Source organism: Homarus americanus, unplaced genomic scaffold, assembly GCF_018991925.1.
Source record: "Homarus americanus isolate GMGI-L3 unplaced genomic scaffold, GMGI_Hamer_2.0 scaffold18884, whole genome shotgun sequence".
Taxonomy (NCBI): domain Eukaryota; kingdom Metazoa; phylum Arthropoda; class Malacostraca; order Decapoda; family Nephropidae; genus Homarus; species Homarus americanus.
In genome coordinates, this window is record NW_024741393.1 from 332,501 (window position 1) to 352,500 (window position 20,000).

The window sequence follows — 20,000 nt, forward strand, 5'->3', positions numbered from 1 at the left end:
CAGGTAGCGTAGATCACATACAAAGCCCAGTAGACGAGCACCAATAGCGAGCCTCTGATCCCCTACAAAAGGTGCCTCTGATTGGTTATTTTCCTGTCCGGACCGACCAATTGGATGGCTCCTGAGACGAGCCAGAGGATCACTCGAGAAAGATGCGGAGGAAAACTCTCTCGCTACTTTTTCCTTTGAGGAGGAAAATTTTTACCTTTACGAGGAAAAGTTATATAATTTGATTCTTGAAGTAGATCTAAACTTTATTTTACTTCTATCTATTTCAAGTATATTTTATTTGTTACTGGAATCTGGGATTTTAATTGTTTTTCTTACTTTTTTTCTTAAGATCAGAAGTTTTCGTTGATGAGGAAAAATATCCCCTCTTTTTTTTTTCTTAGTGTTTCAAAAGTTAAATTTTTTTTAATCAAGTTTTTAAAATTTTAAATGCCGGAACTTTCCACATGTGACTTTTTGGTTTCATCCTTTGAGGTATAAACTTTCTATTAGGAGAAAACTATTAAATATTTTGACCCTTTACATATCTTTATCTATGTAACTATTTATAGAGTCAAAAGTTTAGAGCAATATTGAAGAACCACCAATAGAAGCAACACCTTAAAGACAACAATATAATAATAACCAGTTGGACTAGAGCCTGTTAGTCTAGCGAGATAACGCGGCCACACACATACGTCATAACCCACCCTTATAGGTGCTACCAGGCTGAGGGCATTACATGTACTAACCAGGATAATTGATTAGATAATATGATATAATATACCAAATTTTTGACTTGATTATAGGTCTAGATACAATGAATGGTAGGTTAGACACACACACACACACACACACACACACACACACACCCACACACACACACACACCCACACACACACACACACACAGGGCACTGTAGCCTAAATTGCGTGATCTGGAGTAAGTTAGTACGCAGTGAGTTTGTTGAGGACGCTACTAAATGCATACTAACGTGTTGTTTACAGTGTTACGGCCAGCACTAGACAGCCTGCCCCAGTGGACCTGCTCAGCCTGCCCCAGTGGACCTGCTCAGCCTGCCTCCGTGGTTCTGCTCAGCCTGCCCCAGTGGACCTGCTCAGCCTGCCCCAGTGGACCTGCTCAGCCTGCCTCCGTGGTTCTGCTCAGTCTGCTCAATTCTTCAAGGTAGGTTACGTTAAGTTTAGGTGAGGTGAGGTGAGGTGAGGTTTGGTTAGGTTAGGTTAGAGTAAGTTAAAGTAAATTCAAATTAGATCCAATGCATAATTTAGCGAGATATTTCATACAACAGTCAACAGCATGATTCACGCAACAGTAAACAATATCTTTCATCCATTCATTATTCAACCATACATTTCATACAACATTTAGGGAATTTTTTATACATTATTGAAAAACGGTATACATTAATATATTATGCATTAACTTGTATGACGATTTGATTGATGTATGTATGTATGTATGTATGTATGTATGTATGTATTTAATTCACACTTTCAATATAATAAATAGGTAAGTATATGCAAAACAGGCAATACTATATGTGAAATCTACGTAAGCTAATGAGACACAGGTAGCGATACAGACAGCCTACCTGCAGGTAATTAGGAGTACAGGTAAGTTATGTCTACAATCAGGTGTATCTCTCAGGTAACTGGAAACCAATTAACGCTAAGTCAAGGTGAATCACTTCTTATTAGTAACCAAATAATGTTAGGGAAAGGAATATACCTATTTATGTAGAGGGATATACCGAATTATAGAGTTATATACCGAATTATAGTTATATGCCGAATTATAGAGAGGGATATACCGAATTATAGAGTTATATACCGGGTTATAGAGTTATGTACCGAGTTATAGAGTTTTATACCGAATTATAGAGAAGAATATACCGAATTATTGAGGGAAATAATATAGGGAAGAAAGGTCGTTATATCGAGGGTCCATCAGATGTGTAACCCCATCTAATGTATTATATGGAGAGAGAAGTCCGTTATATGGAGGTTTTTCTGTATACCGGAAATATACCACCAGGATATAGGTAAACAGAGGGGCAATTAACCTGCAATTACCCCCCCCCCCTTCTACCTCCAATACCCTCCTCCACCCCGACTACCCCCCATCCTCCTCCTCCATCCCTTCCCTCCCTACCCCAGAACCAGTTATATCACAGGTAATTGGCCCCATTAATCTGCCTGGCCAGGTATACAACTATACATACAGTGTTATCATCAGCCCATTAAAACTTTCTCGACCTGGGAGGAGCTGTGGCGGGGACAAACTTTCTCCCCCTGTACGTTAAATATTTCCCTGAACCACGATAGAAAAGCTTTGAATTTTCCCCCATTACAGGTAAAAAAATCCCCAGCAAAAACTAGAAACGGAAAGGTTTTAAGGAAATATTTGGCCGGTATTCTTCCCTTCATTATCATAGACAGGGAATATTCTGTGTTTTTATAATAGTTTAGGGATAAATTGATGTAAATAAAATAAAGTTTTAAAGTTTGGTCAAATTAGGTTAGGTTAGGTTAGGTTAGGTTAGGTTTGGTTAGGTTAGGTTAGGTTGAGTCACATCTTATGGCCTCATGACCCAACAGCAGTGTCGTCTACAATAAATCTTCCTTCCTGGTAAGTGAGGCGAGACGACAAGCGCCATAACTCTCCCACAGATCACACTTATTATTAATGGTCTTCAACTTAGTCTAGTGGAGGTTGGTGTTGTTGCTGCCGGTGTCTCAATGTTTGGTGTTTTGTGCACCTCAACAGCTCCAGGGAGGGAGGGGAGGGGGGGGTCTTGCTTGAAGGGGAGTTGGGGGGGGTGGAATCCCTGGGGGAAGGGGGCCGTCGTGAGGTGGGGTTCTTTTGTGGGGACAAGGGACGGGTGTGGGGAGGGAGGGAGGGGGGGAAGATCTTACCGGTTCTGGGTCCAAGCCAAGAATTACACAAGCACACACGCACAACACAGACCATTTCTCATGTTTCCAATTTCCTCTTCCTCGTCTAGTGATGACTGTGATAACATGTAAATATAGATCTATCTGTCACGTCTTTATCAATATTTTCTACTTCACCTTTTTTTTTTAGCATTTTCTGAGCTTTTGTATTTTTCGTTTTTCTTATTTTTCTATATTTCTTTCGTTCTTTCGTATTCTGTTTCTTTGTAGTTCTCTCTCTCTCTCTCTCTCTCTCTCTCTCTCTCTCTCTCTCTCTCTCTCTCCTCTACACACCATTCACTAGATCTTACTTCCCACACGAAACAAAATAATTGAAAAATAAGTCTAAGGTAATTAATCTGTCTTTATATTCATTAAGTTACAACAATATTTATGAACACTTTTGAACACCTGCTATTATCTACCCCCTATGGAGTGGTAGGGGCCATATAGTGCTATTAGGAGAGTCAATAAGGTCGACAGTCATCTGGTTTTGCACTCAGCCAACGCACAAATGAGCAACAGGTAGATAGTTACCTTGTGCTTGGTGTGTTGGGGAAGGGTGATTAGAACCCCAGATTATTTCACTAAAGAGAGAAAGAGAGAGAGAGAGAGAGAGAGAGAGAGAGAGAGAGAGAGAGAGAGATTCACCCAAGTCCACCCGAATAGCGAAATAAACATTGGTAGGCGAGGACCAATCACGTCACTCCATTCCCGCATGTGAGTGGATTTTATCTAGGGATTTTTAGTACTGTATGAGCTACGAATTATTTCCCGGGTTTAATTGGTAGCGGGGAATTATTATGTCTTATGATAAATGGCTTTTGTTAAGGGTAATTATCATATGAATTACCTGTCAAGTTCCATTAATTAACATACGAGTTACCTGTCAAGTGCCATTAATTAACATATGGATTTACCTGTCAAGTGCCATTAATTGCCAAGCGCCATTATCTCGAAAGTGCCATAAATTACCGAATAACATACTGTCAAGTGGCACTAATTATGAGGTGCCATTACTCCTGTCAAGTGGCACTAAATATCGACTGGTAATATGTTTAGTCATATTTTCAGTACTATTATAATGCAACACTATGTATGTATGTATGTATGTGTGTATGTATGTGTGTGTGTGTGTGTGTGTGTGTGCCTGAGTGTCTGTCTGTCTATAACAACAACACCATGATAAAACAGGTACCTTTTAAATATAACTTCACCTATATACCTAACCTAATTAACCCCATTACCATAAGTACAGGTAATCACAAACAGGTGTAAACTATACTCATATGGGTTTACATAACTTTGTTCTTCCTTGTTATAGTAAACTCCCTTAATGAATAGGTAAACTTGTCTACTTTGTCACTACACAGGTTTTCATTCTAGGTATTAGGAATTTTTCTTTGGTTATAGAAGAAATTAGCATCGTTACGTGAGGTTGGTGGAAGTTTGAGGGTGGGAGAGGTGGGTGATTGTGGGTGATTGTGGGTGATTGTGGGTGTATTGGTTGGTGTTTGTGGGTGTTTGTGGGTGTTTGTGGTTGCTTTTTTGCATCCATTTGTGTTTATGTGTGTGTATGTGTTTGTGTGGTGTATACATTTGTGTGTTTGTGTGGTTGTGTGATGTCTGTGATTGTATTTGTTTGTTCCTATAACCCACACCTACAACCCACACCTCTACAACCCACACCTCTACAACCCACAACCAACACCTACAACCCACACCTACAACCCACACCTCTACAACCCACACACCTACAACCCACACACTTACAACCCACACCTACAACCCACACCCACAACCCACACCTCACAACCCACACCTCACAACCCACACACACCTACAACCCACACCCCACAAACTACACCCACAACCCACACCCTACAACCACACCCACAACCCACACCTTCAACCCACACCCTCAACCCACACTTACAACCCACACCTACAACCCACACCCACAACCCACACCTCTACAACCCACACACCTACAACCCACACACTTACAACCCACACCTACAACCCACCCCACAACCCATACCTCTACAACCCACACCTCTACAACCCACACACCTACAACCCACACCTACAACCCACACCTACAACCCACACCTCTACAACCCACACCTACAACCCACACCTCTGCTAACGTTAATTGTGTTAATCTGGCAAAATGGATTATCAAAACAATTGACTTTGATGCATCTCCAATAAACGGGCTTTTGTTGCCTAATTTGACGAAATGACCAGGTGTTATTACTCCCAACCAGCCTCTCCGCATCCCCCTTATCCCCCTCCCCCTCAAAGAATACCCCCATCTACCCCCTGACACACACACACACACACACACACACACACTCACAAAGCCTCTTCACTCACTTAATAGACTTGTCACACGCTGGAGGCAACCAAGAATAGAGTTTCCTCCCACACACCTGCCTGAACACCTGAAAGACCAACAGGTAACTCAATGATTCTCAGGTAGTGAAGAAAAGAGGGTGGTTTAATAGGGCTGCCTTGCCTAGGTGGTGAGAGAGAGAGAGAGAGAGAGAGAGAGAGAGAGAGAGAGAAAAGCTATCATATTCACCTCACAGCTAAACAATGATTATATTTCAGTCTCTCAGTTTTACCTCAAGAATATCTACCATAGCTTTCCCACGTCTCTCTACCCTCCTTCTCTCCCTCCATCCCTCGCTCCTCCCTCCCTCCTTCTCTCCCTCCATCCCTCGCTCCTTCCCTCCCTCCCTCCCTCACTTGTTGCACCTCACTCAGTAAAAAAAATTCTCCCGTCTCGTTTTATTTCCACTTGTGTGTTTCCATGCAGGTTTTAGCTTTGAGTTTTATTTTTGTTTTCAGTTTAGATGAGAGAGAGAGAGAGAGAGAGAGAGAGAGAGAGAGAGATTAACTTCATTACATCAACACCTCATCAATAGTCCCAATTACGTCACAACATTGAGTTTTTGCACAATTCTTTCCCTGGTGATTTTTTTTCCTTCCTTTTATCTCCTTATATGACATATTTGAGGTATTTACTTTATTTATTTATTTAGTTTTGTGTTGTCATAGTAACTGAGCCGTGGTAAACTGCAACATCGTCCACGTCCTCGTTAAATTGCAACATCGTCCACGACCAGCCCGCACGAAGCCAGAGGACGGAGTTATTTCACATTCTCTCCCGCCAAAAATATATTTCCATCTCGGTATTTCCGGGGAGGTTTTAAGTCGGCCTGATACTAACACCAGCTTACGTAAGAGAGAATATCATGTTATACGGGTTATGTTAGAGAGAATATCATCATGTCATCAAAGAGAGAGAGAGGGAGGGAGAGAGAGAGAGAGATATTTATGCAAACAAGCCTCCCCTATATAACAATAATACGCTCAAAGGAGTAGGTCACCCGCCCTAACACACTGTCATAACTCGATTTTCAGAGCATACGGTAACTCACATAGTAACTCACATGGGCGGTAACTCACATAGAAAGTAAATCATATAGAACTAAGTTAGTGATCTGTGCTCAATAATCCTGGTAGTACACACACACACACACACACACACACATACACACACACACACACACACACACACACACACACACTAAAATATTCAATATCTCCATCTCATGAAAGTCTAAGTATGACATCTCGGTATTCTTGTTCTTCCTAATGCGACACAACGCTCACCATTTATTTATTTATTTATTTATTTATTTATTTATTTTCTTCCACTACGTCAATCTTAAACTTTAAAATATTTTCTGTGTGAAATTATTTACTATGAATATTTCGTAGTTATTTTCCCCGCCCTTCTCGATTTCCTCTGTATTTCGTAGTTAATTTCCCCGCCCTCTTCAACTTACCCTGCAATTCCATTAGTGAGGGTTTTTTTCCCCTGCCATCCTTCCTTCCTTGTACAGCTTTTATCCCCGCACTATATTCCCAGCTTCCAAAAATTCCCTAGAAATTTACCTCCACTTTCCCCTCCTTCATTATATTTCGTGTTCTAACATTCCCTGATTTTTTCTTTTTCCCTAACTTGTCTGGCACGCGGGGCTGTGTGTACGTGTGTGTGTGTGTGTGTGCGTGTGTGTCTCCTCTACACACAGACACACTTGTCTCCCTCCTCTTCCTACCCTCCCTCCTTTCCTGCCCCTCCTCCTCCCTCACACCCTACCCACCATTAACCTCAGTGTTGGCGACATGACCCTCCACCACCACCCCCAACACTCACCAACACCCTCAGAGTTTACAAGTGTTGGAGACGGTTCTGTTACACTATATTACAGCGAATATGACACTAACGGGTAAATCTGTTGTTACACTCCACCAACAGCTCACTCCACCAACAGCTCACTCCACCAACAGCTCACTCCACCAACAGCTCACTCCACCAACAGCTCACTCCACCAACAGCTCACTCCACCAACAGCTCACTCCACCAACAGCTCACTCCACCAACAGCTCACTCCACCAACGACTCCTCCACCAACAGCTCACTCCACCAACAGCTCACTCCACCAACAGCTCACTCCACCTTAGCTCCATACCAACAGCTCACTCACAACAGCTCATCGTGGAAAAAACATCCGAGTAAAATCTAATGTCAGTGGCGTAGCTAGAGTGTGTGCCGCCCGGGGCGGCCCTTGAGTTTGCCGCCACCCCCCGTGCCCCCACAAAAAATACATATTGCACAGTGACTCACTCTTTTATATATATATATATATATATATATATATATATATATATATATATATATATATATATATATATATATATATATATATATATATATATATATATATATATATATATATATATATATATATATTAAATAGTTTGCCTTACTGTTGTCAGACAAAAGCCACCCCGATCAAAGTAGGGGGCTTTTGTCTGGGTGGCTTTCGTCTGGGGGGCTTTTGTCTGGGTGGCTTTTGTCGGGGGGGCTTTTGTCTGTACCCCAGTGAGGATAGTGTCTTGGTATAAAATCGCAATGCTGTGAAACAAAATCTTAATATTTAATCTCAGTACCGCAGCAAAAGTCACATCAATATTTTTAACCAATACTTTAATATTTCTTACCTTATAGTATTATGTCTTCCAACGAAGTAAATAACTGGATCGAAAACACAAGAGAACTTAAAAGTCGTCTAGCCTCCCCTCGTCTTGTCACGATGGAGACTTGTGGAGAACTGAAGTGAATTGCTTGTAACTGGTGGATTGGTCGGCTGTACATGAACTGATATGACCCGAGACTGCATGGTTTTGCAGCTACTGGAGACGTTAATCCTTCCCTTTGTATCGGCGGCAAGTTAATCCTCGTCGTGTCTGACCTAACACCTGACCCACACCACATGAGCTCACTGGCGTACTTGTTTGAAGTTGTTTCCTTAATCCTCAACAGGTTACAGGTTGTGTGTGTGGGGGAGGGGGGCGCATAGCAAGGGTGTACGTAGCTCATGACGTGGCCGTGATGATGTGGGTCAGGTGTTAGGTCAGACACGACAAGGATTAACTTGCCGCCGATACAAAGGGAAGGATTAACGTCTCCAGTAGCTGCAGATATGGGTGATGAGCAGACCCAAAAGTGCCGCCCCCCCGCCCCCCCCTAGCTACGCTAGTGCAGTAATGTGGTGAATTGACTTCTGGTTTATGAGTGGGAGGTGTTTACCTTTGTCTTGGTCGGGTCCTGAGTGGGGGAGAGAGAGAGAGGGAGGTGTTGATGCTGCTGAGCTATTATTATCATCACTAAGACGTTACAACTACCATCACCACCACAATTAGTATCAACCTCAACCACCACCATCACTTACCACCCACAACCTGCCACTTACCACCACTACCTACCACTACACTCCTACCCCCACATCGAGGGACCCAGGGGAAGACTCCTTATCTGGCAGGTTGGTTTAATGTGGCAGCAGTTCAATGACTTGACTGACACACACCCTCCCTCTGTGATGATACTCTCTACCTTAATCTCACCTCCCAGACTATCAGCTGAGGAACCTTTACTGTAGAGGAACTGACATGTCATTATTTATTGGCCACACTCATTTTTGGCCACATACATCTTTGGCCACACTCATTTTTGGCCACACTCCTCCCCGGCCACACTCCTCTTTGGCCATATTCGCCCTTAACCACATACCTTATTTGAGCCTTAAAGTGGAGGTTACTGTAGCCTTACAATATAATATAACAGGTAGTAGCGTGTAAACAGCCCTCGTGTCAAACTGGTCACCGTCTCGGGATGGCGGTGGGGTGAGGGGGGGGTGGTGGGGTGTGAGGGGGTAGCTAGGGGTATTTAAAGGAGGTGTAGGTTGAGTAGAAGTTAGTTACTAGTTATATCTCTGATTTACCTGTCTGATATACCTGTCTGATTCACCTGTTTGAATTACCTGTCTGATATACCTGTCTGATTTACCTGTTTGAATTACCTGTCTGATATACCGTTCTGATTCACCTGTTTGACTTACCTGTCTGATTCACTTGTCCCACTCGGTTTCTCAGGTGTGCTTAGCGCCAGGTAGTGTGCTGTGTCGTGATAACATTCTGTGTGTTGAGTTATCGACGACTAAGTTTAGGATCTGTGTCGTTATGTAACAAGACTTCGTTCAGGTATGTAATTAGTGTTATATTCCAGGTGGTGTCTTGTTCATTCAGAAAGAGAAAGAGAGAGAGAGAAAGAGAGAACACATCACACTCTCCATAACGAGCTAAAAGTTAGAAGTAATTTACATTCTCCTATTTCTGGTCTTCCAATTTCAACTTCTCTCGTTAAAAAAAAAACACAAAAAAAAGCCCAGCAAAAACAACAGAAAATAATATGAAATTCCAATTTTTGGGAGAATTTTCCGAAGAGATAACACATTTTCCCACGAGATAACGAATTTTCCCACGAGGTAACGAATTTTCCCACGAGATAACGAATTTTCCCACGAGGTAACGAATTTTCCCACGAGATAACGAATTTTCCCACGAGATAACGAATTCTCCCACGGGATAACGAATTTTCCCACGATAACACGAATTTTCCCACGAGATAACGAATTCTCCCACGGGATAACGAACTTTCCCACGATAACACGAATTTTCCCACGAGATAACGAATTCTCCCACGGGGTAACGAATTTTCCCACGAGATAACGAATTTTCCCACGAGATAACGAATTCTCCCACGGGATAACGAATTTTCCCACGATAACACGAATTTTCCCACGAGATAACGAATTCTCCCACGGGATAACGAATTTTCCCACGATAACACGAATTTTCCCACGAGATAACGAATTTTCCCACGAGCTCGCAGATTTTCCCACGGTATTACCCCATTTGGGAGAAAACTTTTGCTGTGGCCTTGCCTACTGCATTACGCTTTACTGGGCTTCTTATTGCTGAAGTTCTCAACTCACGTCAACATATGTTTGTGTGTGTGTGTGTGTGTGTGTGTGTGTGTGTGTGTGTGTGTGTGTACACCGTTACATGTGTGTGTTTGTGTGTGTGTGTATGTGTGTATACGTGTGTGTGTGTGTGTGTGTGTGTGTATATACTGTATGTCTATGATTATGCTTGTGTGAGTGTGTATATGTACAGTATGCTTGTGTGTGTGTATGCATGTATACAGTTTACAACATATACAGACACCTCAAGTATACAGTATACATAAATCATACAGTTATACAATTACCAATACACCTGAACATTACAGGTAGACAAACAATAATAATAAACATTAAGGCCATTTAACCAAAGATAAACAACAAAGCCATCAGGTGTTTATATCCTGTAGGGTCCTGTACCGAGATATATCCCTGGGGTCCTGACGAAGTGTATCTGGTTAAGTGAGGTGAGAGTTAATCCTTAAAAGAGGCGGCGGCCATGTTGTGAGGGCAAAGCTGGAGCTGGCGGCTGAATTTCGTTTTCTGGGGAAGACAGCTCAGTGGAATACGAAAGTCCCGATGTTTATTGGTTAGTTGTGGTTTTGGCAGTTTGGAGAGAGAGTGTATCTGTCAGCATGTCGTTCCTGATTCAACAAACCAACTTTCATTGTTGATTTAGTTTCTTCTTTTATCTCTGTGTCTCTCTATCTCTGTGTCTCTCTATCTCTGTGTCTCTCTATCTCTGGGAACTAACCAAATAATAACTATTTACTGCGGCTGAAGTTCTCGAGGGAAGGCTGTCAGAGTTCTAATCTTTACTGCTGGCCGTCTCTTTCTCCAACACTCCAACAATCCAATACGTCTCTATCTCTCTCCAACACGCCTCTCTCTCTCCAACACTCTCTCTCCAACACTGCTGGGTGGGCGGCTCCAACACTCTCTCTCAACACTCCAGCACACTCTCTCCAACACGCTCTCTCTCTAACACGTCTCTCTCCATCACTGCTGGGTGGGCGCCTCCAACACTCTCTCTCCAACACTCCAGCACTCTCTCTCAACACGTCTCTCTCCATCACTGCTGGGTGGGCGCCTCAACACTCCAACACTCTCTCTCCAACACTCCAGCACTCTCTCTCTCCAACGTCTCTCTCCATCACTGCTGGGTGGGCGCCTCCAACACTCAACACTCTCTCTCCAACACTCCGGCACTCTCTCTCTCCAACACGTCTCTCTCCATCACTGCTGGGTGGGCGCCTCCAACACTCAACACTCTCTCAACACTCCAGCACTCTCTCTCCAACACGTCTCTCTCCATCACTGCCTCCAACACTCCAAATGAAACAATATGTTATAACTTTTCACTCCACCACGAAAAATAAGACACGATATTAACTCTACAGAATGACTTGGGAGTAGGGGCGTGAGGGGGAGGAGGGAGGGAAAGGGGAGGAGTGAGAGGAGGGAGGAAAGGGGAGAGTGAGAGGGAGGGAGGAAAGAAGGAAGGTAGGGGGGCTGTTGTTTCGCTGATTTTAAAAGTGGAGATGGGTGTCCTTGTTGGTGGTGGTGGTGGTGGTGGTGGTAGTTGTTGTTGTTGTTGTTGGTGGTGGTAGTTGTTGTTATTGGTGGTGGTGGTAGTTGTTGTTATTGGTGGTTGTTATTGGTGGGGGTGGTGATTTATCTCGTGATAGTTGTAGTTGTTGTTGTTGTTAAGATTGTTGTTGATGTTATCTTGACTACAACTATTGGGTGGGGACGGTTTTACTACTATAAGATTAACCCAAGTCACCTTATAACCTAACCCACCAGACCTCTTGTGGTAACTGAGGGGTGAGCAGAAGGTCGGGAGGGAGGAGGAGGAGGAGGAAGAGGAGGAAGAGGAGGAGGAGGAGGAGGAGGAGAGGAGGAGGAAGAGGAGTAGGAGGAAGAGGAGGAAGAGAGGAGGAGGAAGAGGAGGAAGGAGGAGGAGGAAGAGGAGGAGGAGGGAGAAGAGGTGAATGAGGTGTTGAGTGAGTGTTGGTGGTAATGTTTTTGGGTGATTTTTTTCTGTCTCTTTTCTCTCTGTCTCTTTTCTAACCAACCCAACCAACCCAGCCCAACCCAGCAACCCAACAACCTTGGCAACAACCTTCAGCAGCAACCCAACCAGCAACCCAACCCCCACCCAGCCCAACCCAACCACCCAGCAGCACACACCCAACCCCAACCCAACCCAACCCAGCAACCCAGCAACCCCCCAACCCAGCACAACCCAACCCAACCCAGCCCAGCCCCACAGCAACCCCAGCCCAACCCAACCCAACCCAGCCCAGCAACCCAGCAACCCAGCAGCCCAGCAACCTAACCCACCCAGCCCAGCCCAGCAGCAGCAACCCAACCCAGCCCAGCCTGTAACCCAACCCCACCCAACCCAACCCAACCCCACCCAACCCAGCAACCCAACCCACCCAACCCAGCAACCCAGCAACCCATACCCAACCCGCAACCCAACCCAACCCAACCCCAGCCCACCCAACCCAACCCAACCGCACCAGCAGCAGCAACCCAACCCAGCAGCAACCCCAGCCCAACCCAGCACCAACCCCACCCAACCCAGCAACCCAACCCCACCAACCCAGCAACCCAACCCAACCCAGCCCAACCCACCCCACCCACAGCCCAACCAACCCACCCAGCCCAGCAACCCAGCCCAACCCAACCCAGCAACCCAACCAGCAACCCAACCCCTGCCCAGCACAAGCAGCAACCCAGCAGCAACCCCAACCCAGCAGCAGCAGCAACCCCAGCCCCAGCAGCAGCAACCTACCCAGCCCAGCAACCCAAGCCCAGCCCAGCCCCACCCCAACCCAGCCCAACCCAACCCCACCCAGCCCAGCAACCCAACCCCACCCAACCCAACCCAACCCAACCCAGCCCAGCCCCAACCCAGCCCAACCCAACCCCAGCCCAGCAGCCCAGCCCAGCCCAGCAACCCAGCAACCCAGCAACCCAACCCAGCAACCCCACCCAGCCCAACCCAGCCCAGCCTTGGCCCAACCCAGCACCCAGCCCAGCAGCAACCCAACCCCAGCAGCAGCAGCAACCCAGCAACCCCCAACCCACCCCACCCAACCCAGCCCAACCCAACCCAGCCCAGCAGCAACCCAGCCCAGCAGCAACCCCAACCCCAACCCCAGCCCAGCCCAGCCACCCCACCCAACCCCACCCCACCCACCCCACCCCACCCCAACCCAACCCAACCCAGCCCAACAGCAACAGCAACAGCAGCAACCCAACCACAACCCAGCAACCCAGCAGCCCAACCCAGCCCCACCCCACCCACCCAACCCAACCCAGCAGCCCAACCCAGCAACCCAACCCAACCCAACCCAACAGCAACCCCAGCAGCAGCAACCCACAGCCCAGCAACACCCAACCCAGCCCAACCCAACCCAGCCCAGCCCAGCCCAGCACACTGACCCAACCCAACCTAACACAACCCAGCAACCCAGCCCAGCAACCCAACCCAACAACCCCAATCTTTAACTGTAGTATGAGTAAACAAAACAAACTAAGGTCCCCCAGCCAACTCCTCGCTGTAAACTTGTGTGAGCTGAGAGGGACAAACTGTAACCCAACGGAGTAATTTTCTTTACGGAGACAAAACTCGCTAAGTCAGACAAGAGAGAAGAAATTCAGAGTCACAGTTTCAGGATTAGTTAGTTGCAAGCTGAAGATTCCCACACTCAAGACCGAAGTTGGGTGATGTTTTTTCTTCATTACTTGTGACTTTATCATATTCTCAGACCCTTATCTTCCTCTGTGTGTGTGTGTGTGTGTGTGTGTGTGTGTGTGTGTGTGTGTGTGTGTGTGTGTGTGTGTGTGTGTGTGTATGTGTGTGTGTGTGTGTGTATGTGTGTGTGTGACAGCTATACGGAGAGACAAGGAGTTCAAGTGTCTGCAGTGAGTCTTCGCGGGGAGGGGGTAGTGAGTGGGGTAGGGGATGAGGGGAAGAAGAGGGGTTGAGGTGGGGAGGGGGAAGGGTGGAAAGACACTCCCTCAACTCCCTCTCACACTCTCAAAAGTAATCCCACTCTCTTCTTTAAACTCCTAATTTATCCTAGGAATCCCACAGTCTCCTATTCAAGAGCTCCCATACTCCCACATCCGTCTCCCACAACACTCCTGCATTCTCCCACACTTCTCCCACCCCACCATCACGCCCTCATTCTTCCCACCCGTCTCCTTCCCCCTCCCTCTCCTCCCCTCCCTCTCCTCCCCACTCCCTCTCCTCCTCCCCTCCGTCTCCTCCCACCTCCCTCCTCCTCCTCCCCCACTCCCTCTCCTCCCACACTCCCTCTTCTCCCCACTCCCTCTCCTCCCCACTCCTCTTCTCCCCACTCCCTCTCCTCCTCCCCACTCCACCACATAACCTCAGCCAATTTACCCCAGACTAAAATAATTTCTACCCACACACCTTGCCGTTTATTTAAGTCCTCTATTAAACTCAATTACAATTACCTGCTACTGAGGAATATTTCTGTAAATTTGCTCACCTTGACAGTTTTCTTGTGTCTCCCTCAAGTTACAGAATTGGAGGAAGAAAATTGGGAGTCCTATTTTTTTTTCTTTTAGGAGGAAAAGAGGATTTTGTCTCTCTTAAATTGTTTTCAAATCGGGAAAAAAAACCTAGATTCAGATTTTTTTTGATTGAAGGAGAGGATTTTTTTATCGTCTTGTCTCTTTCTCATATTATAGAAAATCGGAGAGAGAGAGAGAGAGAGAGAGAGAGAGAGAGAGAGAGAGAGAGAGAGAGAGAGAGAGAGAGAAGCTCCATGCCACAATAAATCAACTTATAACACTACAGTCCATAATAATAATAATAATACAATGTAACACTTTAATGTCACATACCACAGAATATAACCCCGTAACACCACTGTAACACCCCCGTAACACCACCGTAACACCCCGTAACACCACATAACACCCCTATAACACCACATAACACCCAAATAACAATAGACGTCATCTATTAACAAATCTGAAACACCTCAGACACCCATAAATAGTCAAAATACTTTCTTCAGCATAAAAAAAGTAATAAGTTTGTAAAATAGAATAGGGATAATGAAAGAAGCTCCACTCACCCACCGAGATCAACTTGTGGTAGAGGCAATGAAAGAAGCTCCCCACCACATCCACTCGCATCCGTCTTATATTATGTCACCAATAGTATTCCATAAGACACAAGGTTGTTATGCTGTCCTGAGGGTAACGAGAGAAAGATGCCTCCACACGCCATCTATTGGTACATAAACTAACCATCAAGTGAACAATAGATAACAACTGATAACACTCGATATGATAATACAGTGGTAGCATCAGTTTAATGTTATCTTAAATTATCTTGAGAGAGAGAGAGAGAGAGAGAGAGAGAGAGAGAGAGAGAGCGACGTAAACTTTGCGGTCATGGTGTGTACGTGTGAGGATTGTGGACAGCACAGTATCCGCGGAACAAGTTAACACTGCATCAAACAGCCATAACTCGGAGCAACACAAGTGAAATATCTAAGGTGAAGTATTAACAACAACAGCAGGACCGATAATACCAGCAGCAGTAGCAAGAGTGGTTTTGCCAGTAACAGCAGTAGTAATGTCAGTAATGCCAGACAGCAGCAACAGCAGACAGCAGCAACAGCAGACAGCAACAGCAGACAGCAGCAACAGCAGACAGCAGTAACAGCAGACAGCAGTAACAGCAGGCAGCAGTAACAGCAGACAGCAGTAACAGCAGACAGCAGAACATTACTTTGTCAAATATTGATCTGTCGTCTGCTGGTCTCTCCTCTCGTGTCTCTCAGGTAAAGTTCCGGAAAGAAAATTTACGACGAGACAAGAAATTGTGTTTCCACTGTCGCAAGATTTACAATGCACATTGACATTTCTGGGAGGCTGGAAATGGGTTCGTCCTAATATGCTAAGGGGAGCTGTGCTTGGACGTGTTCCGCCCTCCCAAAATCTGCATACGTCAGGATCTCCAGAGAATTGGCGTTCAAGTGCTCGCCATTCACAGCTGCAACTGCAAATTCACCAATTCGCTTCTCATTGTTAAACGACTGAAAATTCTCCACACTTTGCGAGGTCCAGAGGCAAGATTTGCAAGTCGAGGATCGTCCATTGTGCTGCTCTTGTGTGTACCAGCGGCAGCAACTTGACTCTGCTCTGTGGGCCAAGTCGTCTGGCGGGGCGGGTATGTTGGGGGACCACATCACCATCATGAAAAAAAACAAAAAACACGAAAACATCTTCCTTGTTTATGTTTTTGTTATGGGCGAACAAAGTGGAACAAACACACCGTTTTTCACCCAAACACATATTGTCCATTTACTGACTCTTCTCAACAAGTTGGAAAAGATTTGTCCTTGAATAAGTTTAGTTCCAGAACGGTGATCTATGTAGTGTAGTAAAACACAATTGTACAGCTTTAGACCAATGGTGTACGAGGGAAGGTGACCTGGTTTGACCTGGCTTCTGGGACCATTAGTTGTATTAGAGACAAAGTATTCATATTAGTAAAAGGAAATCTCGTTCTTTCTACACAGATTGGAATGAAAGACCTACCCGACCCAACCCGACCCAACCCAACCCAACCTTGACCCAGCAGCTGTATATGTGGCCTTATTATAGCTTCCCTTCCTGTGAAAGAATAATGCTGTAGAAGTGAATTATTTTCTTTGAAGTTATAATGCAGGTGAGAGCCTAAGAAAGTAAATAAGAAAGTAAATGGTAAGTGAAAGTTATAGAACCCCCGGGCAGCTGTGGGCGGGGTGGCGGAGTCGTGGGCGGGGTGGCGGAGTCGTGGGCGGGGCGGCAGGCTGAAGCAACATATTGTTTTAGTTCATGATTATATTACGTTCAGGAAGTCAATCACCTGTGAGTGTACCACCAGCGTCACTCATGCTGTTGGGTGAGTCATGTAGGTGGTGGTGGTTGTGGTAGTGGTGGTAGTAGTGGTGGTTTTGGTAGTTTTGGTGGTAGTTGTAGTGGATGTGGTAGTAATGTTGTTTGTGGTAGTAGTAGTAATGATAATTGTGGTGGTGATCATTGGTAGTAGTGGTGGTAGTAGTAGTGGTTGTGGTTGTGGTAGTGGTGGTAGTAGTAGTGGTTGTGGTAGTGGTAGTGGTGGTGGCAGACATGAAGCTGTACTCGTATATTATCAGAACAAACACTGAGGATAACATACTCAGCGGGCCGTCTAAGTTGGTGTTAGTGCCCCAGTTGTCTGATCACCGCAGTGGAGAGAGAGTTGTGTGTTGTGGCTGTGGGCGTTGGTTGTGAGGGGTGGTGGTGTGGGTTGTGAGAGGTGTTAGTGGTGTGGGTTGTGAGGGTAGTGGTGTGGGGTTGTGAGGTGGTGGTATTGGAGTTGTGAGGTGGTGGTGTTGTAGTTTGTGAGGGTGTTGCTTGGGTTGTGAGGGGGTGGTGGTGTGGGTTGTGAGGGTGGTGGTGTGGGTTGTGAGGGTGGTGGTGTGGGTTGTGAGGGGTGGCGGAAGGTGTGGTGGTGGTGGTGACTGGGGGACATAGTGGGGATTTTAAGGGGCGTCAGGTCGTGAGGTGTGTGAGGGTGTGAGGGCGTGAGGGCGTGGCAGTGATAGCCAGGCTGCCAGGGAAGTCATGAGCGAGGAGATGGACCAATCACTGACACTATTGATAATGGAGGCAGTCTGGAAAGGCATTTTGGTGACGTTACGATACTGAGGAGAATAATGAACGATATCGTAACTCATAACAGAGACGATTATTGCAGTCGTTGAATACGGAGGTTAGAGAACCCGACCCAACCCAACCCAACCCGACCCAACACAACCCAAACCTTCAGTCAAATGGGTTATTTGCTGTCGTGATCATATAACGCTGGTTATGTCGACAAGGACGGGAACACTTCATTCTGTTGTTACTGATTCAATTCAACATCCTGAGGCGGAATGGAAAATGTGAACTGTGTGTCGTGACGTCTAACAAATTGCGTTACGATGGCACGAATGAGGGTGTAGACTGTAGAAGGTGTAGAGGGGGTGTAGAGAGGGTGTAGAGAGGGTGTAGAGAGGGTGTAGATAGGGTGTAGAGAGGGTGTGATATAGTGAGTTGGTTGTAATAGTGAGGCGAGTCTTTTGTGTGTTTCTCTATCACTTTGTTTTGTTTAGAATGACGAGGTAACAGGGGATGGGGTGTGTGTGTGTGTGTGTGTGTGTGTGTGTGTGTGTGTGTGTGTGTGTGTGTGTGTGTGTGTGTGTGTGTGTGTGTGTGAATAATAAAAATAAGAATCATGATATAAAACATCTTTAATTAGTGTAACGAAAATTAATGAAAGTTTTCTCTCTAAGTTAATACAATATTCATCTTACCGCTTTCTTAATTTAAGTCAAACATTGATTAAGAAACAAATGATTATAATAAACTTCAGGGGAATATTTACGTATTATTAATATTTGACTGAGGAAGAATATGCATGGTAGGAACCTTTGAGAATCTGAAATACACCTGACGTACACCTGAAATACACCTGACGTACACCTGAAATACACCTGACGTACACCTGAAATACACCTGACGTACACCTGAAATACACCAGCTGTACACCTGAAGTACACCTGAAGTCATAGTTTGTACTACTTAGCAATACATATACAGTAATGTGACCAGAGGATGCAGACAGAGGCCTTTCAGTGTCACCAAAATCTTATAAAAAAATTCTCATATTTCCAAAAACTTATAAGAAATTGTTGTCTCCAAAAATTCTATAAGGAATTCGTTGACCTTCTGAAGCTCTTGAGAAGTAAGATACATACACAGTGTATTAGCGGAAACAAGAAACTTTGTATTTGCGACGAACAAACAACAGTAAATATAGGTTATAATTAGTTACCTAAGGAGAGGGGCGATTGTCTTGTGACTACAGTAAGTTGAGGGCTTCTACCTGTGTCAGTCTGTAGAGGGAGGGAGGAGGGAAGGAGGGAGGAAGGGAGGGGGTGGAGGGAGGGGAAGGAGGAGGGAGGAAGGAGGATGGGTGGAGGGAGGGAAGGGAGGAGGAAGGAGGGGGTGGAGGGAGGAGGAAGGGAGGGTGGAGGGAGGGAAAGGAGGAGGGAAGGAGGGAAGGAGGAGGAAGGGAGGGGGTGGAGGGAGGGAAGTTAGATTAGGTTAGGTTTGGTTAGGGGCCCAATAGGACTCAGGCATTTGATGCACACTCACCCATGAGGCTCAACACACACACACACACACACACTACCACCACACACACTCCTGGCAAATGGAATAACTGAATTAAGCAGAGACTATGTGAGGGTTGTGAGGGCCCTTGTTGATGTCTCTATACCTGAGAGAGAGAGAGAATCGGCCATAAAGAGATTAAATAACTCAATTAAATAACAACCCAACTGTTTAATAATTCATCATCAAGGTGTAATTTACGCCCATGACTGGAGACCGGAAGTAAATATCTCACCTGTGATTTAATTAACGTGGATAGTAAAGGTAATTAATGATTGTGTGGTAAATGTGTATCAGACTTCCGTGGTTAAGGTGTTAGGAGGTGGGGGGGCGGGGGTCTTCCTCCTCCGCCTCTTCCTCTTCCTCCTCCGCCTCTTCCTCTGCCTCCCCCTCCTCCTCCTCTTCTATTTCTTCTCCTCCTCCACCATTTTACCTC

General features: G+C 45.5%; 1 protein-coding gene across 1 annotated transcript in view; it reads left to right on the plus strand.

Annotated features, from left to right (window-relative positions):
• LOC121875888 (TIR domain-containing adapter molecule 1-like) overlaps positions 1 to 7,543 on the plus strand; it is a 15,370-nt gene extending 7,827 nt beyond the window's left edge. Inside the window, exons 2-3 of the mRNA XM_042380620.1 lie at positions 996 to 1,173; positions 7,276 to 7,543. Coding sequence (XP_042236554.1) covers positions 996 to 1,173; positions 7,276 to 7,543 — 446 coding nt within the window. The remainder of the gene's footprint in view (positions 1 to 995; positions 1,174 to 7,275) is intronic.
• The last annotated feature ends 12,457 nt before the right edge of the window (positions 7,544 to 20,000 follow it).